General features: G+C 39.5%; 5 protein-coding genes across 5 annotated transcripts; 3 read left to right on the forward strand and 2 right to left on the reverse strand.

Annotated features, from left to right (window-relative positions):
- Positions 1-983: 983 nt before the first annotated feature.
- Positions 984-2147, reverse strand: MELLADRAFT_103072 (uncharacterized protein; the record flags this gene model as incomplete). Its single annotated transcript, XM_007406193.1, has 3 exons — positions 984-1228; positions 1299-1805; positions 1886-2147. 3 exons carry the CDS (start codon positions 2145-2147, stop codon positions 984-986), a joined length of 1014 nt encoding a protein of 337 aa, XP_007406255.1.
- Positions 2148-12922: 10775 nt separating this feature from the next.
- Positions 12923-15802, forward strand: MELLADRAFT_115433 (uncharacterized protein; the record flags this gene model as incomplete). The annotated part of the gene is made up of 5 exons (XM_007405883.1): positions 12923-13031; positions 13097-13666; positions 13735-14585; positions 14669-14955; positions 15042-15802. 5 exons carry the CDS (start codon positions 12923-12925, stop codon positions 15238-15240), a joined length of 2016 nt encoding a protein of 671 aa, XP_007405945.1.
- A 1804-nt stretch (positions 15803-17606) lies between these two features.
- MELLADRAFT_42127 (uncharacterized protein) lies at positions 17607-19553 on the forward strand (the record flags this gene model as incomplete). The annotated part of the gene is made up of 6 exons (XM_007405884.1): positions 17607-17980; positions 18045-18128; positions 18233-18392; positions 18482-18772; positions 18863-19346; positions 19433-19553. Coding segments are annotated over 6 exons (1446 nt in total), but the record flags the coding sequence as incomplete, so codon positions are not given.
- A 648-nt stretch (positions 19554-20201) lies between these two features.
- On the forward strand, positions 20202-20931 carry MELLADRAFT_55052 (uncharacterized protein; the record flags this gene model as incomplete). Its single annotated transcript, XM_007405885.1, has 1 exon — positions 20202-20931. The coding sequence occupies one exon, from the start codon at positions 20534-20536 to the stop codon at positions 20759-20761; it is 228 nt and encodes a 75-aa protein (XP_007405947.1).
- A 579-nt stretch (positions 20932-21510) lies between these two features.
- On the reverse strand, positions 21511-24057 carry MELLADRAFT_115435 (uncharacterized protein; the record flags this gene model as incomplete). The annotated part of the gene is made up of 4 exons (XM_007406192.1): positions 21511-23089; positions 23192-23457; positions 23542-23814; positions 23888-24057. The coding sequence occupies 4 exons, from the start codon at positions 23931-23933 to the stop codon at positions 21839-21841; spliced, it is 1836 nt and encodes a 611-aa protein (XP_007406254.1).
- Between the last annotated feature and the right edge of the window lie 3144 nt (positions 24058-27201).

A 27201-nucleotide genomic window follows, 5' to 3' on the forward strand; every position in this document is an offset into this window, starting at 1 on the left:
CTGCGAGAGCAGAGCCGCACTTGCAATTGTGTCAAATATGAGAGCTGATCGAATGAGCAATTGACTAACTCGTAACGACCCTCACGAGTGTTATGAGAGGACTTTTCAAACCCTTGTGTGAGGCTCCGATGTCGGCGTGCCAAGGCACCCACCGATCGTAACGGTCATCCGTAAACCAACCGTGAATTTTTCAGGCTCCCCATCCAAGATGTAGGTACAGAGCTGGCGTAAAGGCCATTCTGCCTAAGCGGTGGCCTAAGCGTAGGTAGGACATATATGCCGATCGTTTTGAGCTCCATTTTGGCGTTTGACAAAACATGCCTCAACGTCCGTAGTACGATATCGCTCGTAGAACTTCGGATGGTTTACTCGTATACTTGATTATAAGATTGAGAATTGAGAAGCGTGTCTTGATTGTAACCACCATCAACAGCTCGCTCGTTCGGAAGTAAGTCGAGCACAAAGATGAACCCTCGTCTGTCGGAATGGAAGCCCGGAGCACACAGGAATCAGATAAGCTACGATATTAAGTATTGGTACTGTCTGTCCCACTTGTGACTTACACAACATCACTACAGAACCCAACTTGACCAACTCCCTCCTACAGGGGTTTAACAATGCAAGCGATGCCAATTCAAACATTCATACTTGCACGGGGGTAGCGTGCAATTAGAGCACAAAATTGTTGTGAAGGTGAAATAACGACTTTTATTGGAGATATGATGTTCAACATCAAACCCATAGCTCAAAAAAATTCATGATACTCTCCGATAAGGACACTAAGAAGGATACGGCAAGGCTCGACAAAGCATGACCATTTATAAAGATTTTTTTTGCATTTTATCAAGTGTTACGCCAGGCAATTTAAAGTACTAATGATAGATGATAAGAGGAACACAAACAGCGCGTCTACAAATTTTGACCCCTGCGACAATCACAAACACCCGAATCTTAGTACCAAAAGATAAAAGAAAACTATCCTACTACAATGCTAATCTTTGAGCCTGTGACTTGCTACTCCGACGAGAAATCAAGTTACGTTTATCATGAGTGGGACTCGGAGCCTTTGTAGGGTCAAAGTCCTTCTCAGGTGGTGGTCGGGCATTTGAGGAATCATTGGATGACTGTGTATTTTGATCGGTCTTTGTACCATTTTGAGAGTTGCTGGAAGGAGTGGTGCTGTTTGCGTCAGAGGCTTGGTAATAAGTAGTAGAGTTTCCAGAACCCCCTAAGTATAAGTAGAAGAGTGATTAATAGGTTGACAAGAGTAGGTGCATCTCAAGAGAATTGTTACTTACCATCACTTTCTCCATCTGCATTCTCATGAGTTCCATCTGCAGTATCCTGCTGCATAGCCGCATCCAGAAAGAACCACCGCACCGGCCATGATTCGAATTTGTTGATGATAGAGTTTCCAGTGGCTTCTTTCCAGGCTTTCTCACTCAAGAGTACAGTTCGTCCCACTTCAGTTCGGTCGTTGCGATCAAAGGCATCAATAACCGTCAAGGTTAAGTTGTTCTTCGGTCCGGACCACTTTTGACCCGCAAGGTCTTCGAAGACGACCACTACTTTTTGACCACATTTGCTGATCTTCCCCGTGTAAAGATCTGACGGAAGAGCAACAGTCATCCCATCGTCTTTCTTTTGAGGCGGACAATGTTTCTTGACACCCGTAAGAGGAAGGGGATATGGGATACCGCTGAAGGGAGGAAGACTGAGCGATGGGGGTGGTGGATAGTAAGCAGAATAATCGCCCGAGGCATCGACCTTCTTAGGGACAGTTGGGGTATTGGACTTTTGCGTGCCTGCAGTAAAAACAAACCCCAAGAAAAGTGTCAGAAAAATGTCAAGTAGTTGAGAAGGAATTGCAATCGATTAAACGAACCATTGGCATAATGATCGGATTGATCTGTGTACGATGTGTAGTTGCTATATTGAGTGGAACTCGCATCCTTGACGTCCTCCGTAGGACTGTCGGACCCAGTATTGACTCCGACAGGAGCATCCGGTTTGGGGGCGTCTTGAGGCGATCTTCTCGCGATGTTATTGCTAGATAGTCCCATTGTCGAAGCATGTACTGAATTGCTGAGTTCGCAAAGCCCGCCGACGACGGCGCAGACAGCTAAAGGTGAGGCGTTGAACTTCATGTTGGTGATAGAACGAAAGAGTTGAAATTTAAGCGACGGGGTTTGTGGAAGGTGGTATCAGGTCAAATAGGATTGTAAGATGGGATAGAAAAAGAGTTGGAATACGATGATCTTGCGCTGCAAGTGCTGGTGAGGGTGGATGACAAATTGGTTGGAAGGTGAACAAATGATATTGGTGGTTGGTTATGACTGATGGTTGTTTGACTGGTGAGAAGGGAGTGAAGAAATTGTTTTTGGAGGCAGAAAGCTCATCTCTTATATAGGATCCTGAACACGCGGAAGCATTTCAACCTCACACCATGTTATTCTTCAGACTCAGAGGCGATGGCAGATGGCAAGCTTTCCGAAAACATAGATCGTCCGAATCCCAATCGATCGAAAAGTCGCAGATGTGAAGGCTTCCTGCAAGCATTCTAAAGTTGGCTGAATTCTCAGCCCACTTCACCTGATGCCTGCTTCAAGCTGTAGCCGTTGAGAAGTGGTCCAGTCTTGTTCGCCAAAGTCTACATCATACCCGTCTGTAATGAAATCTGAAGGATCGCCATCCGAATTTGAGCCTGATCATAGTTCTCCGTCAAGCTAGCCAGATGGCGGAGTACAATACCACAGGTGAAGAGGATCCATTCGAGATGGATGCAACCAGACTATCGACCAATCCGATCAGGTCGTCCAGCGATCCTGATGCCCCTGTGCGGACCTTTCCAAGGATTAAAAGTCAAGAAATGTTGTTACATACGAAAATCCATGACCCCCCGCCACCCGGTTGGTCAACTGAAGCCAATCCGCAAAATCAACACCATCTACCCGAGCCCTACTACTCCTTGCGAGAAGCTTGATACCGTAGCTGAAGAAGTTGATGACAGACAGGATGGCATGTAACCGATTTAATCCATTTCCTCAGAATTTTTGCACTGAATCTAAAACCACCGTTGCATGTTTTGATGATTCATGTCTTCTCATGATATAAAAACACGAAAAGTAAAGACAGATCATAAGCCAAGGAATCAGGTCATCGTCCCCATGTTCCTCGAACGTTAACTCGCATGACAACTGAAAAAATTGTGACACTGATTGGACCAATGTTGCTGCAATTCACAGAAGACTTGATGTTTGCCATATAAGATCGTGTCCAACACTGCAGCGTAAGATCCATTCACTGAGGCTCCACCAGGAGTAAAGTGAGTCTTCTACGATTTTTGAAAACAGTTAAAGCTTAAATCTTGCCAATTGTCTGTTGGCTCCACATGTCTCCACATCCAAGTTGGATGTGGAGACAAATTCAATCATAAATTCGATTACAGCATACCGTGTAAAGATCCAAACAGGAGAGAATGTTACACATTAAAAATGAAGCCAAGTGAGAATAGGAAACGGTGGTGTGATGCAACTCGAATAAAAGTTAAGACGTGAAGTTTTGCAAATTTAGGCTTGAAAGCTATGCTTAAATCATTGCATCATTGATTTTTGATCTAGCAAGTCTTACGTGAATAGTCTAGCTCTAGAGGATCTATTGAGGGAAGGGTTGTGTTGCGCAAGCTCCTCTTGAGGCTCTGCATTCCCCCCACTGGTCAGCATTGAAGAGCCCTCATAAGTATTTTAAATTACCCCTTTGTCTTCTGTGATCTAAGATTGCTTGAACATCATGTTCATCTACTCCTTCTAATGTGATTGGCTCCATGATGACTTCGTTTCCTTCTTCAATTGTACATATTCAATTAAAATTTAATGGCAGTTTCAGTCTGTAGGCAAGGGATGAATTGTGAGAAAACTTGGCAGTAGGAGTGGACGGCTTGTCAAGATATTTTTACTGTTCAACAAAACATTTCTTCCAACCTCCTGTTAGAGCAAAAGTTCAGCATCTGGGATTCAGACACAAAGACAGATTTGGAAGGAGCCTGGAACTGGAGCTTGACAGTTTATATATAAAAGGTGAACTAGGTCTACTGTGCCGCAGTTGTGTACATTTGTCTGGGCAGGCCTCCCATAACACTTCACAATCCTGTTCTTCTTGAATGTTCTTGTTGTAATTCTTCCTCATAATAATGTCTTGGCTGCTTTTCAGGTGGCATTTGATTTTTTCTTGATCTCCTTTTGATTGTTGAAAGCTTTGTTTCACCAGACACACATGTACCTGCCCATTACCCAGGGAAAAAGAGGGTATAACTATAGTTATTTGTGAACAGTGACATGCCTATTGCTGTATGATCTAAGTTATGGTGAAAGGATTCAAGTGTTGGGAGATGGGGTTCCAGTTGTCTTGCATATATTTGGTGAAAGGCATGATGTAGCCTTTCACCATGCAATTTGAGACTTTGGACTGCTCATCTGTCTGAGGGTTGTAAGACGTTGATGGCTACATATGTTCACAGGGGCAAAAATTGATGCTCACAACTATGTGAGTGTTGAAATGTTCCTGTTTTGTTCCCATTTGTTTCCCTTTTCTTTCTGCTTGTCAGCTGATTACGTGATCATCAGGAACTGAGCAGACAAACTAAGCCTTCCTCAGCCTTTATTCCTGAGCAAAGAAGTCTGAGGAAGGGCTGATCCATCTGCTCAGCTGATCCTGAGCAGCATTCCCTGGTTCAATAAGTTCCAAGGAATGCCACTAATGTATAGCTTAGGGGCTGAGCAGAACTGAGTATTCCCTTAGCTAAGTCTCTGAAGCATCCCCCAGACAGATCACAGAGCGTCAAGCTTGCCTCAAGCTTCATGGCTCCGGAATGAAGCCTGAGGCCCGTCTGCTTGTTCAACTGAGCTGCTCAGCTATTCCTCAGGGGCATTCCTGAGATCAGAATGCCCCGGAGGAACTCACTGCTCATTGGCTGAGGGGCTGATCAGTTCTGCTCAGCTGCTCAGCTAGTCCTCAGGGGCATTCCTAGCCGGATCAGAAGGATCCAAAGGATGTCACTGAGTATTGGCTGAGGGGCTGCTCAGTTGATCTCAGCCCCTCAGTGTGAAAACTTTATCCGGGGATATCACTGAGGATTAGCTGAGCAACTGAGATAAACTGAGCAGATGGGATGGCACTTTTATCAGGCTTCATTCCTTAGCAAGGAAGTCTGAGGGAAGTCTGGCCCATCAGTGATCCAGTCAGGGGATGCTACTGAGTATTTGCTGAGCAGCTCAAATGGGACGCCCCTGTGCAGGCTTTTTTCACTGAAAAATGAAGCCTCAGGAAGTTATAGTTCATGTGCTCATCTTCATTTTGAACAAATTGCTGAGTATTCAGTGACCCATGAGCTGATCCTGAGTACTCATCGGAAATCAGTTATTGCTCATCCAAGATGGAAATAAGCCTTCTCAACAAATGTCAAGTAAAATATGAGCACCACAGGCTGATCACCGGAACACAACCAAGATTTTGAATTGAATCAATCTGAAAGAAAACAAATCTTTTTTGGAGAATTCCAAAAAGTCTACAACGCTCACATGTATGTGAGTATCTATTTTGGCCCCTGTGGTTGCAATCCTAACTGATCACTCAGGTCCCATGTTATTCCACTGACAAAAATTGATCTTGTATCCAACACAATGCTGTTGGGGGCTTGATGCAGTTTTCAGATGTTGCCAATCAACAATCTACCTAGACCCACTAAATTCATGTCTTTTCAACAAGCAATGAAGTGGTAATTTTTGTCAATGTCTCTACTACAGTCAAAGTAGAGTTGTTACCTTCTGATGGAGGTAAGTCAATACTTATATCCACTTATATCTCAGCATTGGTAATGGCTTTAAAGATCCAGATACTTTGAAGTCTGTGACATTAACCTTTGGCAGGAGGCACACATGTCCACTTATTTTTGATCAAGACAATCACTAGTCTTAAAGATGTGTGTGTGTCTTAAGACTAAAATAATGTGATGGTATTGTAGTGGGAGTGAGTAGTGGGAGTGAAGATGTGATGTAAGCTATGTCAGTTACTGGATGAAAGACACAAGGGGGTGGTGGATTGTTAGTATGAATTGGTCAGTTCAGGGGTAGATTTGTTTTCTTGTTTTTGTTCTGCTAAATGTATCAAACTCTGTTGTCCTTTGGATCTCTTGTTGCCCATATCTTACAATTTGGAACACAATATCTAACAGTATTTAATCTCATTCCCTTTTGTTGCCAACAAATTGTGTTACACAACTAATGTGGTTAATCCAGTTTTGTTCCTCATTTTTCTCTCTCTCTCTCTATGTTGGTTTTTATTTTACTTTGAACACCTTTTGTCTTCAGGTTGGTGAGCTTAGAGCTTTGTCTTCACCATACTCAGCACTGTCTTGTCAACACACCACTGAGGTATCATCTGTTTTTACTTTGTTTTAAGGTTTGTATTGTGTTTGATTCCTGCTGTGTTTCTCTTCTTCTGTTCCCCATGTCTTACAATTTAGAACAAGACATATAAAGCTATCATTTTACTGTATACTCCTTTGGTCTTCAGGTTAGCGATCTTAGAGCTCTGTCTTCACCATACTCAGCACTGCCTTGTCAAAATATGACTAAGGTATTTGTCTTTACCTTCTTTTATGGTTAGCAAGCTTAGTGCTCTGTTTTCACTCTAATCTGTGCTGTCTGGTCAACACACAAATGAGGTATTTGGGTTTCCCTTGTTTTAAGTTGTTTGTCATTGAGTCAAAGTCAACTTCTTTTGTTCTTCACATAATTCTTTGCCAAAGGTCACAAGATCTCTCTCTCCACTTGGGATGGGGTTCCTTCCTGACCAGAGTTCCAAGAGAACTTGCTGTTATGTTGATACCATACTATCTCAAACCTTGATTCATTTTTATGAGGTACTACTACACAAACCTGGAAGTACAAGACTCTATCTTGAGCTCCTCTGGGATTATAGTCACATTCAACTTCCTATTCCAGGAAGCAACCAATTTCAAGACTGGCTGATTTCTTGTTGTCTCAGTTTTTTTGTTTTTGTGTTTGTATTCCCACTTTCAGCTTTTCAGCTTTCAGGTTGTCTCTCTTTATTCCCACTTTGAGATTGTTTCTCTTCATCTTTTCAGTTTCAAAAATTTGATTATCAATGAATATAGTTCTGGTAGCCTTCCCCCCTGAGATCAACTACTATATTTCAACTTTTCCAATATGATTTTTAACCACCACCAAGGATAATTTCTCTTTGAAACTCATTGGAAAAGCTTTTTAATCTCACTTATCTGCTGTCATTGTGTTTTTTTTTGCTTTCAGGTTTGGCATGCTCTTTGTGTGTCTTTTCTTTGCTGTAAGTTTTGGCCATGAGATGTCCCCACAATTTTTTAAACCTTGCATACATCTCCTTTTTCATTTATGTTAAAAAATTGCTTCAATCCTTATTTTTGAAATCAGACTATTCTGATTACCACAAATGCATTTGTTTGAGTGACCTATGACTTCCATGTTTATTACTTTTGATAATTGGATAAGCCTTGAGATTCAAACATGCTCTCTAGTTAAATCATAAGGTGACACATCAAATGAAAATTTCAATAAAATCTACTTCCCCTCCCATTTCAGTCTCTGATTAATATCTTAAAATATCATAACAATTAGAATAGAAGTACCACTTCAAGCCTCTCTCAAGTACTCAGCCTTGGCCAAGCAAATTGTTTTGTAGGTAGCATGTTGCAACTGTTCCAACATGCTATTCGTGATATCTGGCTCTATCATATTGATTTAGAGAGTGATGAGGCCGATCAATTAGGAGCCTTACATTGCAAATCGTTGGGTCTAAAGGTATACGTGGTCACTCCTTCTACTTTACAATAAGTAGTAATAACTGATATTTATGACGCCTTTAATCTCAGGCTCAAAAGGCGTACCTATTGCAAAGCATTGGGCCTGTGCGTGAAAACGATCCAGGCTGGTACTTCTGTGGATGCCCTACGGACCCACGCAACGAACGATACGTCTATGATTACAAATTCATCATGCAAGCGCCAGCTTCCGATCCGCGGAAAGAGCTGATACATGCATTTATTCATTACGCATACGATGTTAGTCTTGGTAAAACCTTGATCTGCCAAATCGACTGTGACATTGAAGGTACTATCTCCAATGTAATTTGCTGTAATAAAAGGTGAATAAACAATCTACCGATCTCTTTGATTACATTTATCTGATGGATTGTATATCAATTCCTTTTTACCTTTCCCACTGACAGTGATAAGAAAGGTAACTCCACGACTGAGATGGCGTTTTTCCACTTTGGTTGGGACCACGAGTGTAACAGCATATGTGACCTCCTCAAAGCCTCAGATGTATCAGTTCTGCGAGATGAATGAGTCCTTTCCACCACTTCATTTGTGTTTAAAGTTGGTTGTAACATCATGTTCATTTTCCTTTTTGTTATAATAAATTATATATAATAGGTTGCAGATAATTTTAACCTATGTTTATGCCAGTATTCGTCTTTAATTATCAGCGCTGGTCATCATACTTATAATTTCACATTCACAAAACTAAGTAATATGACATTATGGCGAGATTAAGGACATTACTAAAAATTGTTGCTTCATACAAATATTTGCAAATTTATACATTTATAATCAATATAAGGAGTAAAAAATAAGATAAAAATATTCACAAATGGAAACAAATAGGAACTATATACAGAAGAAGAATAAATATATTCATGATTTTTCAGCTAGAGTAGAAAAGAGGTACAAATAAGTCTCTTTCAAGAAAGAGATGATCAATTTTTGATCATCTTTTTCACTTTGGCCTTGGCCTCCTGAGCAGCTTCCCGTTCAGCAAATCGACGATCACCATATTTCCATAGATTGTAAAATCTATCCTTACCTTGTTTTACAGTAACTCCAACGTTATTTGCAACATATTCATCTAACGTACGTCTGTCAATGCTATCCAGCCATCGGCGGTATCTCGTAGCAGTTGAGTAAGAGAAGTGGTCTTTGTGAGTTTGTCCAAACACCCTCTTCCACCCAGCGGTTATGGTCCGCTTGTTGGCCTCGTCTAGAAATTTGACCATGACGATCATGCTAACACCAGACGGCCAAATTCCATCATCAAAGTCGGAGCTTTCAGGAATGGACCTCAGACGTTTGGCAATTCGCTTTGCTGGTTCTGGTTGGGGTTGATCAGTGGCATCATCAGCAGGAGTCGGAGTAGGATTTCTAGAGATGATTTTTTGTTTGGTGTGACCATGGTCCTTGTCCAATTCTTCTTCCTCATCAGACGTGAACAATTCTATAGCGTTGGGTTTTGTAGATTGCCTCATCCGCGCAGTTTCAACGGTCTTAGAGGAGGTTCCAACATTGCGGAGGTCGGGTGGTGTTTTAAAAGATTGATCTTCAAGCCACGGTAGCAATTTTTTAGTATCCATTAACTCAGTAAGTGAAGGTTTGACTATAGATTTTATATGTGTTTCCACATCTCGACATTCGGAAGGGTCAATACCGGCGAATACCATAAATAATTTGCGTGTATCAACAGGATACCGCTCTCTATAGGTCATCATGATGTTAGCCTGATTATAAACCACCCGTAAACACTAGTCAGTAATTTAACACACTTGGAAATGTACATTGTGGAAGGCAGTGAGAAGATGTTTGGTCTTACCCAATCATTTTCGTCCTCATTCCATACTTTGAATAATCCTTTCCAGCTTTCACCAAGTAGCTCCTTCACCAAGGCTCGAACCTCTTCCAACTCATCAAATGCAAAGTCTGGCCATGCTGTCACATTGGTTCAGATCATGAGAGGCTTGTCCTATGGATATAGTAAACCAGTAAGTAATTAGTCCTCTTTCTGAGATGACATGTAATATTGTGATTTCAATATTAACTTACTGTGGCAGTAATCCACAAATATATGGTTATATTACCATTGGCGTGTAAGTCTTGCTGAAGTTGAGCTCGGTCCTTGGCTTCCTTATCTAAGGCAAGGTCAATGAACTTTTGGTTTTCGATCACGCCACAGACACGCCGACTGATGTCTCTTTGACCTGGAGCAGGCAGAGGTGCGTCTCGACGTTCTTCCTGGCCAATCGTTGCAGCAGTTCCGTTGATGTTAAGATGGGTGTCATTAGCCTTGTGTTTCTTGCGCGCGGCGCTGTGTGCAGCGCATGAGTGTGGGTTGAGCGTATCACAGCACTAATTACACAAAAATTAGTTGGTCAGTTGCCTTATCGTCAAATGGTCTGAGATACAAAACTCACCGCTGAACACGCCCCAACTTTGCAGCTGTTATTCTTGCGTCAATTATGTGATGGCGCAAATTTTCCTTCTACGCCTTTGCAAGGAGATTTAGATTTGGAATCTTTATTTGGTTTTTGAGTAGCGGGAGGCGTAGGAGGGGCTGGTGGGACGCCGTCCAACATCTGATTGAGTTGCATTGCCATTTGATGGTCGGCCTGGATTTGTAGTTGAATGGCGGATTGCTGAGTATTTCCAGTGAGAGCTCCGTTGATTTGTGATATCTTAGAACGGTATAGCTGCTTGGGAAACGAACGGTAGTATCCCTTGTCAAATTTACACTAATATAAATAAAATAGGGTGTGAGCAACTTTCAAATGTTCTTGCGAAATAATTCACATTAGCAGCTCACGGTTATACCTATCAAAGGATTTTGTGGTGTTTGTCGACTTGGAGTCCAATAGATAGTAGAATGATCCGGTAGATGTTGGCAATTTTCTGAAGTGCAGATCGTTCCGGTTGGATGTGGTGCTTTGATTAGAAGAGGTAACGGGTGAAGTGGAAACAGAGGTCTGAGGTATTTGCTATTGATGTAAGTTGTGTTTGTTTTTTTGGGCATTGGTATGTCAATATTATCAGGTGGGTATCAAAAGATTCGTTATGTGGTGTCAGTGTATTTGTACAAGGATCCAATCATGTCTGGTCCATGCCGGGCTTGCACATTGGTTTTGGTGATCTCTGATTATGGATTGTGATCGGCGTGATTGGAATGTGATCGATGATTGACTTTGGTGATGCGAGACTTTTGATAAGCAGCAGTCCGAATCATGACGGAAAAGGAAGGTGATGTTGATCTTGTTGGATGTTATGTGATACTTTATGGCCTGCAATGTCTGCATGTGGCAGTCATGGGTTTACCCATCCCAATGTAGTAATTGAAATCTTGCTGTAATGGGATGTACCGACTGCGACGGGGTCCGGTATAATGTATTGCTCGCCCATGCTTGCGCTCGCTCATGCTCGCCAAGTCCACTGTCCTTCGGTTACTCTCCCTTGTTTTTTCCCTTCAAACTCAATTTATTTTTGATCATACTCAAGACGCTTTGTGGGGTAAAAGGTTTGTTTGAATCTCATGGATGATGCCGTGAAGCAAGCAATATATTTTAATGCTTGATTTTAATGCTAATATTTAAGTTTCTTTACAAAGTGCTATGCATTCTTTCAAAAGAGTGCTCCATTTGATGTAAGGTGTGATTTGGGCTCACTCCAACCTGGGTCCTTGCTTGCACCCTTGTTTGGTTTGCTCACCAGAACAGGTTCAAGATGCGTGTTGGAGATAGCTGGAGATAGACATTGGAGTTTGAATGAATTTGGTCAAGATTATGTAATCCGATGGACTCGAGAATAGATATGTCTTGAGAATGGGCTGGCAGCTGGGCAGCTTGATATCTTTTGTATTTGACGGATTGAAAAGTTACAAGAAGGACAGACGCCAAGGTTTCGCCTTTGTTGATGTTCTTAAACTGACGTCACATGACAATTGAGGCTGTGTGATGAGGGTGAGTTTAGTTCCCCTTTGAAAGATTCAAGAATACAACAACGTTTCGATCACACTGATCATGGTAAGCACTTCAATCCAACTTCTTTCGTATTTGTTTTTGCTTATGATTCTTTTGATGAACTCAAGTCAGCATTAACGCAGCAGATTCCCAAATAGATGGCTGACTCAAGATCCGAATTGATTTGAATGAATTGAATTGAAGTCTTCAGTCTAAAATCGAATCAACCAAATTGATGAAAAAAGAAGATTGTTAACGAACATTTGTAAGACGATTGACGACTGACTTCAAAATAAAGAACCGTACAATTGATTTGGTGGTGTAGGTTTGGAAGGACTGATTTCCATCTGATTCCTATACCTGCCTTCTTGTTCAAGATCAAAACTGGTTTAACAGACTCTTTCTTTGTTAGACTTGATAGCTTTCTTCAATCTGTTTACAATTTACCTAACTCTCAATCCTAAACGATCACTCTAATTTATTTGGTAGCATCAGCCTTGTTGAGCTTTGAACTGGTTGGTTTTTCTTTTATTAGATTATTATCCTCATCACCGTTCTGGTGATTTCCATCCTGGTTCTCTCCCTAGATCTCTTGGTTCGAATTCAATCATTAACTCTATCACTTTCATTTTATCAGCCAGATTACACATCATCATCGCCCTCGAACTCCAACCGCTCTTAACGACCTTTCATTTTGATTTGACTACTTGGTTTCTTCGAGGTTTCCTTTACTTTGGATACCTTTTCTCATCTGGTAACCCATACATACCATCATACCTATCTCTGGCTACTTTTCATCCCGCCCAAGCACTTCCTTGGCCATCACGTCCATTTAATCGCTTCAATCGCATCAACCTTACGCCAAACACACGTGTGCATCGACTGTTTACTAATCGGTTCACCCCTTGCCATACGCAATTGAACTTGCTCATTTACAACCTAATCTTTTACCCCCCCTTCTTTCTATAGAGCGCTTTCGCTTGTGAAACGATACCTCTCACCAAATCCACAACATCCAGCACTGCCTCACACCTTCCTCCAACTCTTATTTCCCTTCTGAGATTGGGAATCAGCTAGCTCGCTTGTCCTCATGTTGTCAACTTTCTTCAAATCCTCAAAAACTGTCCCTCGGTGGACTAGTTCAATTCCCATTCTACTTTCCCTCGTCTTACAAGTTACATCTCGGAGTGATGTCATTGGTAAGCTCCAGTTCCTTTTCACTTTTCACTCATCATCAACCGTTGACTTTTGCTATTTTCAATAGAAACGAGCTCAGTGTCATATTGCTCGACTCCTCAAGCTATCATCGTCGATACCTTTGATGTACGATACTACAAATCTAACAACTCGCTAGGATTTGACTTGTCAGCAGCTTCAGTGTCGACAGGACTAAATCTCGAAGCACAACTCTCACTAAATGTCTATGGTCTCAACTCCCTCAATCTCTCAATCGATCTCTGCTCAGTGCTCTCCGGTGTATTGTGTCCATTACCAACGTATAACTTTACTGGATCGGGTGGTTATACTATTCCTGCTGCAAATGTCCCCTCGATCACTGGATTGGCCTGGGTCGTACCTGATATCGAAGCCGTCATCACGGTCGTTTTGACAGATACCAACACAAATGAAGCTGCTGCCTGTTTACAAGTTACTCTCACTAATGGGCTCACCGTCGGTCTTTCATCGGTCTCTTGGCCTACAGCTGCGGTTCTTATTCTCAGCTTCGCACTCGCCACCGTTCATCCTTTCCAATTCGGGATTCTCTTTCTTTTACTCAGTAATCATTTGCAACACATGGCCATGTCCGGCATGATGAGCCTTAATTATCCCACTGGTTCGTTTTTTTACATTTTCAAAATTCATACACATACTTTGATTGACACTTCTTTTCTCTTCCAACAGTGTTTCGTACATGGACTACCAACTTTGCATATGCCGTTGGCCTAATTCGATCTGATGCCATTTCGCGAGCAGTTGACAGACTAAGAAGAGCTACCGGTGGAAATGGATTCTCAACCGCTCAAGATCTCGTTGCTTTCACATCTCGGCACTTCTCACCTTACAATCAAGCGTCGGGTCCCATGAATTCAGAACAGGCGAGCCCTAACCTTGCATCTCGAACTGCTATCAGTACCCTCTTGGCTACCACCAAAGTTCTCATGGCCAACAGCGTAGAGAGAAAACCATTGGGCGAACTGATTGCAACGACTCCCAGAAATGATTATGTCGTTCCAGTCGTCACTACCAACACGACGTTACTAGACCCAGGGCTATCAGCCTATGTCAATGAATTAGGATTTCCAGTCGAAAATGCTTTCACAGTGGTCTTTATGTGGACTATCATCTTGATCGCACTTGGACTCGCTATCACCGCCATTCTGGTTGCCTTTCTCCGCATTCGGCAAAGAAATTGGCGTACACCTATGCAGACTGTATCACGACACATCTCACCCGTCGGATTAAAAGCTTTGCTGTTTGTTTGGCCTCCGATCACGCTCTTTACTTGTTGGCAATGGAGGTTAGGAAGAACAGATGCTTGGTTGCCTATCTTTTTAAGTGTCATACTATGGCTTGCTTGCACTCTTGCCTTGGGTTGGGTTTCTTGGACTAGATTCAAGATTGGTAACAATTCAGATTTTGATAAGTTTGAGTCGCGTGAAAGTATTGGTATCTTTAAAGAAAATAGGTGGTGGGCTTTTTTTCCTTGGGGAATTCTTTGTTTTGTGAAAGTGACTGTAATCGGTTTTGGTCAGGTTAGTTCTATCACTCTGCGATGATGATCTGTTTTTCGAATCTTACACATTTTCTCATCCGTTCACTCTGTCATCTTTCTTAGGGTTGGGGTGAAAGACAAGTTATAGCAACAATTGTTCTAGAGGCGCTACTTTTGATTTTCCTGATAGCTACCAGACCTTTTCAACAAAGACGATTCAACGTGCTCGCGATCATCCTTGGTGTACTCCAGCTTATCGAAGACTGCGTTTTGGTCACATTCGTACCGAGACAAGACGTTCAACCTATACCTCGAGCTGTCCTAGGCTTTGTACTCATCGGAGTTCAGAGTATTGGTTTCATCATCATATTCGGGTTCACTGCTGTGATCTTGGTACTACGTGCGAAATTGTATGTCCTCTACCTTAGATCCCCTCCCTTCATTCCATGTGATCCTGATTATCTCATCTTCGTACCACTTTTTTCTCCCTCAATAGCGTGTTCAAACAACAAATACTACGTTCGAACGATCCAATCGTTGTCGATGGAGAAAAGGAACCGTTTTCACCTGAACCTAAAACCCATGAAATCCTTCATGTCGAAGCTGAACATCAACCGATCATGCACAACAGACAGCATAGTGAACCGGATACAAGTACACTACATGATATTCCGATTTCACCACAAAGATCTTGATCTTCATTCAAGACGTCGTCAAAAGGAATCATTCTCGAAAAAAACCAAACAAGTCATTCAAAACTTCAAAACTTAGATTTCTAATTCGATTCATTTCTTACACCATCAGAACTTCTTTTTCAATATAATCTCAAAACTAAGTTGGATGGACGTTTATCTATTATTTTTTTCATTAATATGAGTTGGTTTGTGAATGTGATGATTAATTATTACAGAAGAAGAAGGTATATTTTTTTTTAGAAGAATTTTTATTTTTTTTTCGCTCTCAAAGGAAATTCATTATTAATGGAAATAGCAAAACAGGTAGATTATAATCCATCATGAAGATCTCATGAACTTGTATAACGAATATGATTTTTTTTATCACATCTGATCTTATTTAAACTGATGTGATTTTTTTCTTTTTTCCAATTGAATCGAAAAAAACCCAAACCCAAACTCCAAAAACTCATTAGTATTAATTCTTTTTTCTTTATATTTGTTGATGTATTATTATTATGAACTTTTTTTTATCATTATTGGTTCTGCATGCATTTTAAAAATCTTTTTGGACATTTTTTGCAACTTTTTTATATATATTTGAAAGTTTCATTTTTTTGAAAGTTGATTCTTTTTGAAAGTTGATTTTTTTTGGACTGGTGTGGGAGTCGGATACCAACTTGATTTGAGAGATGAAGTTGTGAGTATTGATATTTGAAGAGAGATGGAGGCAAGGAATTCCAGTTTCAGCTTATCGGCCGGTTTGTTTTGACAATTGACAATTGTCTTTTCTTATGTAATACCTTTGTTAAGATATCATATTGTGAAAATAATAATATGTAGCATAAAGGACTTGATAAGAATTTCGAGTTCAAGAGAATGATCAAACACAAGTAATGGTTCTGACTTTGGGTATGATTCTAAAGAAGCTCGAGAAAGGTTGTACCTATGAAGATTTGTAGGGTATATTTAAACATAAGCCGAAAGATGTGGAAGCTGATTGGAGTTTGTTGTTTGAGATAAGCTTTTAAAGCTTCAGACATCAATACTGGAAGAATGTTTTTGGCAGAACTTATGTAGGAAGATAGTCATGGGCATTGGGCCCTTTGTGTAGCTTATGTTCATTTTGATCATGAGGTGTGGTGGTATTGTACAAAATGACCCATCGTTACAATACTGCAGTGTGCGGATGGTAAGACGAGACACAAGTTCAGCATGGATTCCTAGCTTCTTCACCATTGGCACAACTAGGAAAAAGACTACTAATGAGATATCAGGGATCTCGTATAATGGTATACCAAAACTACCTTTGGGATCAATTCCAGGTCTCGTAATGACCATCAACTTGATCATTGTCTTTCTTTAGGCAAGACCGGAAAACTTATTAATTGGGCAAGGTTTTAGTGAGGGTTTCTTTATTCACTTTTTCAATGAATTGGATTTTTTTAGTTGTGTTTATGTTGGTTGAAGTGTTACGTAGAAATGTGAAAGATGAGTTGGAATTGATTTATTCAAGAAACAATGGTCTACTGCAGGTTGGCTTTGGTTTTTTTATATAGCCATCATGATCTTCAGTAGTGGTACAATATTTAGGGTATCAAAGAAAAGACAAATAAAGGTTGAAGTAGCTAACTTGTAAATAATCAAAGACACCAGAAAGTATACTTCAAAGGTTTTTATAGTCTGAAGTTGTGGCTAGCTTGAAGCTTTAAACCTCACCTGGATATGGATATTCTTGAAGAGGGGTTCAAGGCTGTTGACACTTTCTATGAAAAATCACCAAAAGATTGCTTCCTCAAGTGCTTACATTCTCTATCTTCACCATGTTCTGCTCTTCGTCTTTCTGAATGTAACACTGAAGCACTGGTGTAAATTCATAAATCTGGTATTATAATTTCAAAAAAAATACCATCAAGTTTCCTTAAAGACTGCTTGCTCCTACGAGGGTCTGCCTGGGTCAACCTGGTATATATGTGGCTCAATAGGTTGCAGTTCCCAGGTTGGTGTTGGGCCTGATCCTGGACCGGGGCTAGACCTGAAGGAAGGCGCAAGATCAGGTGATAGTTTTGTTAGGTACTGTTAGGTTGTATCCAAGATACAGACTGTTACACTTGATCAGAATATGAGATGCTGCGATGAAGATGAAGTTTGAAGGATGGCTGTGATGAGTGATGAAGTGGCACTGCAGTGTGTTGTAGTAGTACTAAATCCGAAACCATCCGAGACGAGAGAAGTGATTTGAACCTGAGCCAAGAGTAAGACAGCCTTAAACTAAAACTAAAACTAAAACTATGTATACACTTAACGTTCTTGACCGAGTCTCTCTCGTGACGTCTCAACTTGGTCATCGAATTTAAACTCAGCATCTTCTTAGAAACCATTTCCACGATTCTCAACTCATTCCATCAACTCTCTCAAACATCGAATACGAACACATATCACCATCTCAATCATCATGTTTAACTCATCATCTCAGCATTCATCATCATCATCAATTTACCAGAACAATCGAACAACAATCACTCTAACATTCATCTTCACTATCATCTCTACCCTCAGCAAATCTCTTACAACAGCTTCAACTCTGACCACTCAATCATCTACTTCATCATTAATCCATCCACCTTCAACTCTCTGTTCTCAACCTAAAGGTTTAATCGAAGATGCAAATTGTGCTTTTGAAACTATAGATGAAGTTAATAGAAGATTACATTCTCAACTTAATCAAGCTGTTCAATTACCAATCTTTCGATATCATAAAGTAATTCACTTCTATTTCAATATCCGAATTCAATATCAATCTGATTTCGTTTTCTGTTCTTTAGGTTGATCTTTATAGACAATGTCCATTTTGGTCAGAAGATGGAGCTTGTGGTAATATAGCATGTGCAGTAGACGAATTAGATCAAGTAATCTCATTCTCTCATCACCCACTTCCCCTCAAAAACCTCGATTCAATCCAAACTGAAACTAAACTTGTTGGATTTGCATTTTTTCTTTTGAATTTTAATAGAAAGATATACCAAAGTATTGGAGATCCAAAGAATTAAGTGGATTAAAGACGACCGAATCGAACGACTTACCACCTAATCTAGAACAAAAACCATGTAATACCCAATCCAACGACCAAAACTTTTGTGTATTAGATGATAATCAAATCGAACCTTCATCTCGTTTGAGTCAACCCATCAAATTTTCCTAAACCCCCAATTTCACAAACCATTTAAAACTAATCATTCGTTTTCCTTTTGATTTTTTTTAGAAAGCGTTTATGTTGATTTGTTATCTAATCCAGAAAGGTTTACAGGTTATGCAGGCAAATCAGCATCAAGAATTTGGCAATCGATTTATGAAGAAAATTGTTTTGATTTGATACCTAAATCGAAGCCTTCAACTAGTCATGAATTCAATAGTTTCTCGAATCCAGGTATCAAGGATTCTTCACTAACTAGTCCTAAATCGATTCCTGCGAATGTGAATGGTAGACTTACGTTTGAAAGGTATGGTGATCAAACTTGTTTAGAGAAACGAGTTTATTATAAGTTACTTTCGGGTAAGTCAAGCCGTCTATTTAATCCCGAACAAACAGATCAATCATGATTAATAATTGGTTTTACGTTTTTTTTGATGACTTTTGGAATAGGTTTACATGCTTCTATTTCGATACATATTTGTGATGAATACTTGGATCCATTATCAGGAAAATGGATTCCAAACCTACAATGTTATTTACAAAGGGTAGGATCACATCCCGAAAGGATCGAAAACCTATACTTCACCTACACCTTAATGTTAAGAGCCTTATCGAAATCATCAGAATACTTGAGATCAGAAAGAGTCGAGTTATGTACAGATGATGAAGAATCAGATGCAAGAACGAAACGAGTCTTGGAAGAATTGATCAGTACTTCTAAAGATTATCCTGGTACATTTGATGAACATTCAATGTTTATGAATTCGGAAAATAAAAAATCTCTTAAAGAAGAATTTAAAATGCATTTTAGAAACGTTAGTAGGATTATGGATTGTGTGGGTTGTGATAAGTGTAGGTTGTGGGGTAAGTTACAGGTTATGGGATTAGGAACTGGGTTGAAATTGTTATTTGAATATGAAGAAGGTGATCAATTGTAAGTGTCCCATTTTATCAAAAAAAAATATTCCATTACAGAGTTTTGATTTATTGATTATATGATTTTGGTTTTGGATTCAATAGATTTAATAATTTTCATTTAACTAGACCTGAATTAATTTCATTTATCAACACATTACATAGATTATCTGAATCATTAGTAGCGGTTTCTAAGTTTAGAAAGATTTGGGAAAGAAGACAATTAGATGGAACTTTACCCAATGAAACGGTTCATGAAAGGTTTGATTCTAAAGTTTCGGGTGAAACGGCTTCTGCTATTGAAATTAAGGCAGGACTTGGACCTAGGAATCAAATTAAAGAAAGTGAAGAAGAAGAAGTCGAAAAAGAAAAGGAGAAGGAAATGAAAAAAGAAGAAGAAGAAAAAGAGAAGGAAGTGAAAGAAGAAGAAGAAGAAGAAGTGATGGTTCTTGTGGAAGAGAAAGGGTCTGATCGAGTAGATGAGGGTATTAACCGATCCATCAACCCTTCGATGTCTTCACCAAAGCAAAGCGTAAACCCCGAACAACTTACGTCAAGCTTCTCGGCAGAAACGCAAGAAAAAACCGAACCGATGTCGAAAACTCATATACCAGAACCGATGATTCATACAACCTCATCAGGAGAAGAAAGTCGATCGAATAAGACGAGTATCAAGAGTCTTGAAGAGTTTTTAAAACATCCTACTTTAGTGATGATTGAATCTAATAAGTTTTTAAAGATTTTGACGAACAGATGTAAGAAGACGTGTGAAGAATGGATCGTTTTGAGTTTTAATGAGTTTAAAAAATCGGTTAAAAGATCGGTTGGTAGGAATGGCAATCAAAATAAGAAAAGGAAAAGTAAAGGTGCTAAGAGCGTTGGAAGTCACGGTCAGAAGATCGGGTTGGAGAAAGTGGGCGAAAGGAATGAACTTTGAATGGACGATGAGGATGACAATCATAAGGACAGCAATAATAGATACATGTTTTTTTTTCTTGCTTGAACTTTTCTTTTTTTTTACTTCTCTTGCATGTATTTCTTTTTTTTGAATTCGATTTCATTTAGCATTGTAGTTTTTTTTTTGATTTTTTGATTTGTATTCATACTCATCAATTTTGTTTTGGAATTTGCTATTTTTTTATTTTTTTGAGTTGGTTTTGATTAGATCTTGATGAGATGTGGTTTCGTTCTTTTTTGTGGAAACCAATGTCTTCGTTTCTTCAAAAAGAAATTGTCTTTTATCTTTTATTAACAGCAAGGTCTTATCAATATCAGTATCTTATCAACATCAACATCTTATCAACAGAACATTTTATCAACAACATTTTATCAACAAGAACATCTTATCAACAACAACATCTTATCAACAACAACATCTTATCAACCCAACATCTTATCAACAAGAACAACAACATCAATGATTTTTTTTTCTAGAACAGAAAGATTTATAGATTTTTTTGTTTCTTAAATGATTTTCTTATGGACCACAGACTTCTTGATTTTTTGAACAAAAAAAACAAAACTGATAAAACAAATGAAAAAAAAGAAATTAAAGAAAACTTGATGAAATCTTTTGAAGTGAAATTAGTTGAATTCTATTTGTGATGTGTGAGTTCATGAGCAAGCTATACTAGAGCAGAGCAGAGCAAAGGGGTATGTAGAGTTATCTTTTTTGATTATAATCAAACCTATATACAAATTGTATACCCACCAGCAGCTGCATTGACCCATGAGGATGTATAGAAAAAATTGCTAGTCTTGATACTATCTATGTAAATTCAGAGAAATTAAAACATTTCTAAAACCCAATGAAAGGGTTGAATCAGGTTGAATCAGCATCTCACAAATGGTATGTGATGATAGAGGTATATCTAAAACAAAAAAATCAAACACAATTCTCTTTGAGACTGTACAAAAAAGCTGACACTATCTTTAACAAAAGGTCTTTAGTTAAACCTTTCGTCAAATCTTTATGACAACTCACTTGAAGTAGAGATGAAAGGTGAATGCTAAAATGTTCTTGAGCCTGACAGGCAACCAATACCTACGATTATCATTAATCTATCTTCCACGTTGAGGGAAATGCAGGGCGATGTAAGTTTACATACCGTGAAGTCATTTTTAGATAGGATTGTTTTTCATCTGAGGAAGAGAATGCATTCTTCAACTACTCGCCAAATCAAGAAATATGAAATTCGTAATGAATGCATAAAGCTAAATAGATATAAACAAAAAATTGTGATACAATCCTCTACAAAAATAAATATATTGAGAAGGAATTTGGATAGAGAAATCATGTGATTTCGAATATGATGAAACCAAATCAAACTAACAAAACAGATAAATAAGAAATACAAATAAGAAATATCATCACAATCATAAGATTGTAGTAAGATTGTAAAAAACCTAAGCTTCATAAACCAACAAGACCAAACTCATTCAAACATGAAAGTAGGAATATAAAATCAAAAAAACCCCACAAAGATTGACATTGATTTTCTTTAAAAGATTTCAATTCAAACCAATGATTCCTCTTAACCAACGAGTAGCAAGTCTACTAACTTCAACCGATTCATCTAAACTTAAAAAATCCGAAACCAGTTCCATAATATGCCTTTCTACTTCATCCGCCACTCTTTGTAGATCAGGTCCTAAGATTGCTCTGGCTAATGGTGCAACGTTTTGTGAAAGTGAAATTGAGGTTTCTTCATTGCTTGTTGTGGAAGTTGGTTGGGTTGGATCTGGAATCGGGATTGGGGGTGGAATTGGGTCGGTTGAAGGATTGGTTGTGGATTGGGCTTCGGGTGGGGGATTCGTGGGATTTGGTTGAGAGCCGAGTTGAGGTTGAGTCGAAGTTGTCGAGTCACTTTGAGTGGTAGTAGAGACTTGCACAGCAGTCTGTTCTGGTTGTGTAGAAGAAGTTGACGGTTCGATGGATGGTGTAAGTGTAACCCGGTTGGTTGGTTCAGAAGTTGTCTGAGGAATGACCAATTCATCATTCAATTCCGCCGTTGGGATCACACCATGAGTAGTTGGCTCCCCAGTGCTTTCAACAGAACTTGAGCTGGAGATCTGATCACGTTCACCGTTATGAGTTCCTCCTACCAACGCACTTGGACCTGGAGTAGGTAATTGATCTACAACACCGTCACAATTTTCACTAGCTACCTCTGTAATTTCCACCTCCCTAACAGCGACATTCTGGGGGACTTCGTTATTCACAATTAGTTCATGCCCACTCCTAAGTTCCACATCTGAGGTAATCCGAGGGTCGATATGTTCATTTGCCTCCCTGGCGTGCGTATCAGCTAGTCTCGTTTCACCATCACTCGACCGGCCTACACCGGATTGAATCGCATCGCTTTGCTCGGCATCAGTAGCGATAACAGGTTCTTGCGACACCGAATTCTGAACTGAAGCGTCCTGTCCCTCTCTTTGACCCGTCTCCGTTTCCCTAGCGACACGTGACCCTCGATGACCAAAGACGATTGGTCTTTCAAGGCGTTGACCACTAGCGAACCTTTGAAGAAGTAAATCAACCTCTTCAACAGTAGATCCAGTGACCCTAACTAGATAGTCTCTTACTGTAGGTTGATTGGTTAATAATCTAGCTAACATATGCATAGGTTCTAAACCATTTCCGGTTGCTCTTTGTACAAGTGATGTGCCTGGAAAATCGGGTTCTGCACGTGTGCTCAACCATTCTTGATGAGTATGTGGTAGTTCTACGATTTGTCCATCGAAATTGACGTGCTTATAAAACTAGAATAGTGAAACCATAAAAGTGAAACCAAAAAACCAATAGATTAGTCTGAATCCAAAAGAAGATAAGACATCATAAATAACAATTAAACAAGAACCTACACATTCTTTACCAAAAGAACAATTTCCAAACCTATTGAAATTCTTACAAGGTTTCTCGGCCCATTTTTCTCTTGTAGCTTTAACGATCAAATCTTTTTGTTTCGATCCATTTGGATAAAATTTTGGACTTTGGACTAAATAAGTGGATTCGATTCTACAAAGTGGACAACGTCTTAAGATACCCATGGATACTTGGTCTGAACTTTTTCCTCTTTGAGTTCTCCAATTTCTTATACATGGTAAACAAAATACATGAGAACATGAACCTTTTCAAATCATAAATAAAGAGAGTAATCAGTTATATTGAAGAAATGACGAGGTTTATAGCAAAAGGATGCGTGAATGCTCACAAAGTAATCCATAATAAGTCTCAGGATAATCTAAACAAATCCCACAAGTTTCATCTGGATCTTTCTCAGGAAGTTCTGATGGTTTGTTCGATTTGTCCACAGGTTTCGAAGTAGAAGTAGAAGCGATTGGAGTTTCTGGATTCTCATGTTCATCGTCAAGAATAGGCGGTAAATGAGGTGGTTTGCTAGGTAAATCGTGAGGAGTATGTCGTATTGAAGTGTTCGTAAGTTCGGAATGATGAAATCCACAAGATGAACCTCTCCAACAGTATCCTAAAGAAGATGGAAGTGTTCATGAAAGTGTTAAGATTGATGAATGGTTTTGTAAGTTGACCGTAGCACTTACCTGCTTTGTAGTATCGACATGGTCTAGCGGAAACGAATGAGCTCATCGGTGGTCTCGGTTCGTATAGTCAGAGTTGAAATCGAGTGGGTCGAATTGAAAGTGGAAGCTTGAAATGCTGAGGAGGTAAAGTAAAGTAGAAGTCAAAAGCCAAGTGAGAGAGTATTTGATACATCAAACAGCTTTACATAAATTCAACAAACCATCAGCATTTCATACAGAACCATATCAAACAAAGGCACAGAGCACTGCCCCTTGCTTCTGGCTCAACACAATAAAACTTAACAAAATCCACTAAAACTCCTCTCTTGCGCAAGGATACCCTCAAAGGGATTGAACCGCAATACTAAAGAAAGCATACATAACACAAAGGATGATGTTTACTCCATGAGTTTCAATACACAGGTACAAAAATACAATGGGGGACAGTAGTAGTTCTAAATCATCCAGTTCACACCAATCATCCAATGGACTACAAGTATGTCTTGTAGTCTTCATATATTTTTCATTCAACATTAGTTCCCCTTCGTCAAAGAAAAATTACCTCAATTGAGGGACATCTGGTAGAACTAGTGACAACTTTGGTTAAGATGCCTGACATTATCTCTCACAACTTATCATTGCTCTTTGTATAAAAATTCAATTGGATGCCAATCTTAAGGATAAATAGTATGGCATTCTGCAAGATAGTCAGGGACAAGTGTATCACTGCCCCAGATGTGATTTCTTTCAAGTGGAATTAAAGAAAAGTCCAGGCATATATTCCTGTAGAAGAGTCCCCGCAGCACACCATCAATGGTCAAATACACAGAAAAGTCCATCAGTTTTCTTGGTTGCTCCATTGTGCTCCTTCTACTTTTTCAGGTTTTCTAGTGAAACACCTTTTGAATGAATTGATGAAACAGTTTCTTAGGCTCAAAAGTGTGACCTTGGCTGGGCCGGGTTAGAATCTTAGGGTTGTGAACCGGCCCTGAGTGTCACTGAGCAAGCCTGGGCCTTTTCACTGTGTAAACCCAAGGGGATCCAGAAATTTCTTGATCAGGGTCCACCAAGGCACACCCTGAACTACTTATAAGTGCTACAAAAGGACCACAAGGGAAATAATTTTGGCTTGTATTGCACATCAAGGGGTATGGAATTTTAGATAAAATTTATAGGAGTCTACTTGGAAGGTGAAAAGAGCTATAGAAGCCTACTCTGAATGAAAAAGCACTGTCTATCTAGCAAAAAAAATGACAGGCAGCCAGGCAGACCAGGCCACCGGGGTGCCTGCAGGGCTTTTATGACTCTGATTAATTAGGTTTCAGTGTGTCAGGGCATGCAATGTCTGCTCCTGAAAAAAATGTTGGTCACAGTTGTCTGGGGGGTCTGGGGCTAGTTCATATCCCGGAATTTTGGCCAAAAGCATCACACTACACAAAATGTAATCTTTACCGGGCAGTGAAGAAAACTACTGACATGGAAAAATCCTGAGGCCACAGGAAGAGAGCTAAAAATCTGAAAAAATCTGCACCTTGTTCCTAGATGTTGGGGCGTCATGATGAGTATTTTTTTGTATTTTACACACAGATATTAGTTAATGTACTAACAATAAAGGCTGAGAATCATCAAAAACCCACCTGTAACAATACCTGAAATTTGGCCCATGGTTTGAAGACAGGATTTTGAAATCTTCAAACATCAATAACCTTTGCAGTTCTGAATCAAATCACTTGATGTTTGGTTCACCGGAAAGGTGAGTCTTTCCTCTACATTTATCATTGTGACATCACATCTGTAGCCGGTCTGCAAAAGATCCTACAGAGCAATTTGTTCAGACCCGTTTGAACATATGTAGAGAGTTTAAACTACCAGATAACACCCTACTACCTTTATGAAGTGTAAAGGAGAATTGTTAAGCTTTCAAACGGACCAATAACCAAGTTATTTGGAGCAGAATTGCAAAATTTATTGAAGTTTTTAGACCACAAAATATTGTCTTCATAATCATGACCCAAATTTCAGGTATTGTTACAGGTGGGTTGTTGATGATTTTCAGCCTGTATTGTTAGTACATTAACCAATATTTGTGTGTAAAATACAAAACAATACTCATCATGACGCCCCAACATCTAGGAACAAGGTGCATATTTTTTCAGATTTTTAGCTCTCTTTCTGTTGCCTCAGGATTTTTCTATGTCAGTAGTTTTCTTTACCGCCCGGTAAAGATTACATTTTTTGTAGTGTCAGAGGCTTGAGTTGTTATTAAGGGAGTGCAATGGGAATTGTTGGAGAATATCACATACAAGTCTTTAGCTGACAGGTTGGACTTCTTTGTTCATAACACTTGTTTTACAGGCATGACATCATAAATGTTTACCAATTTCTCTGATATTTATCCCATTGTGTTTACTATTGTCAAATTTTTTACTTATTTTTCTTCTTGTGGTTTCTATCTCATAGCTAACTTATAAATCAAATTTTGTGTCCCACTCACCTTTTTTTGCCTAGTTTTTTTCTTTGATTCTGTGGCAATCTAACAATTATCAAGGAACTCTTTTTTTTAGGTGATTGATAAACAACACCAAGTTGAAAAGACAGATGATGCTGGTTTTTGTTAGCTTGGATTAAGCTGGAAGTTATACACTTTGTAAAGGAATAATCTGGAAGTTTTACAGCTTGGAAAACCCTGAGATACCTGTAAAGTATCTCAATGGTCTCAGAAACATTCTGACACCAGTTTTTGGGCTCAGCTACAAGTTGGCATTGTCATTTTCAGTGGGTCTAAATGACTCTGATGCCCAATTCCCAAAATTGACTAAGTCCCAGTCTGGACCTAACCACCAACTCCAGAGAGGGACTTACACCCAAAGTCCAGATTTTGGTGTGAGTTCTTTTGGGGATTTTTTGGAAAATCTTCAAATCACCCTGCTCACAAATCTCGCATTTCAAAGTCATTTCAGTGTATGATGAAGATGGTGTGCAGAGTCCAGACCTCCCATCTGTTTTTGGCCAATCCCAGCACCACACTACCTTGTTTTTGAAGAAAAATAAACCAATATAATCATTTGGGGCCAAGCACAACTGTGGTGACCTAGACAGAAAACACATTGCCAAAACTCCAAATCTGGGTATAAAACGGTAGAAAGGTTTCCACCAAACTATAGTTTGATTGCTCATGGCAGCTGAAACCCAAAATCCAGATACCCTGTTGCACCACACCATATTAATCATCACACTATGCTCCTCAGGAGCCAATTGGCAACCAGTGAGGTATTCATCACACATCCATCACCACCCACAAATTTACCTTGGATTTGTCAATCCGAGGTATGGTT

The sequence above is a fragment of the Melampsora larici-populina genome (genome assembly GCF_000204055.1).
Source record: "Melampsora larici-populina 98AG31 unplaced genomic scaffold MELLAscaffold_5, whole genome shotgun sequence".
Classification (NCBI taxonomy): domain Eukaryota; kingdom Fungi; phylum Basidiomycota; class Pucciniomycetes; order Pucciniales; family Melampsoraceae; genus Melampsora; species Melampsora laricis-populina.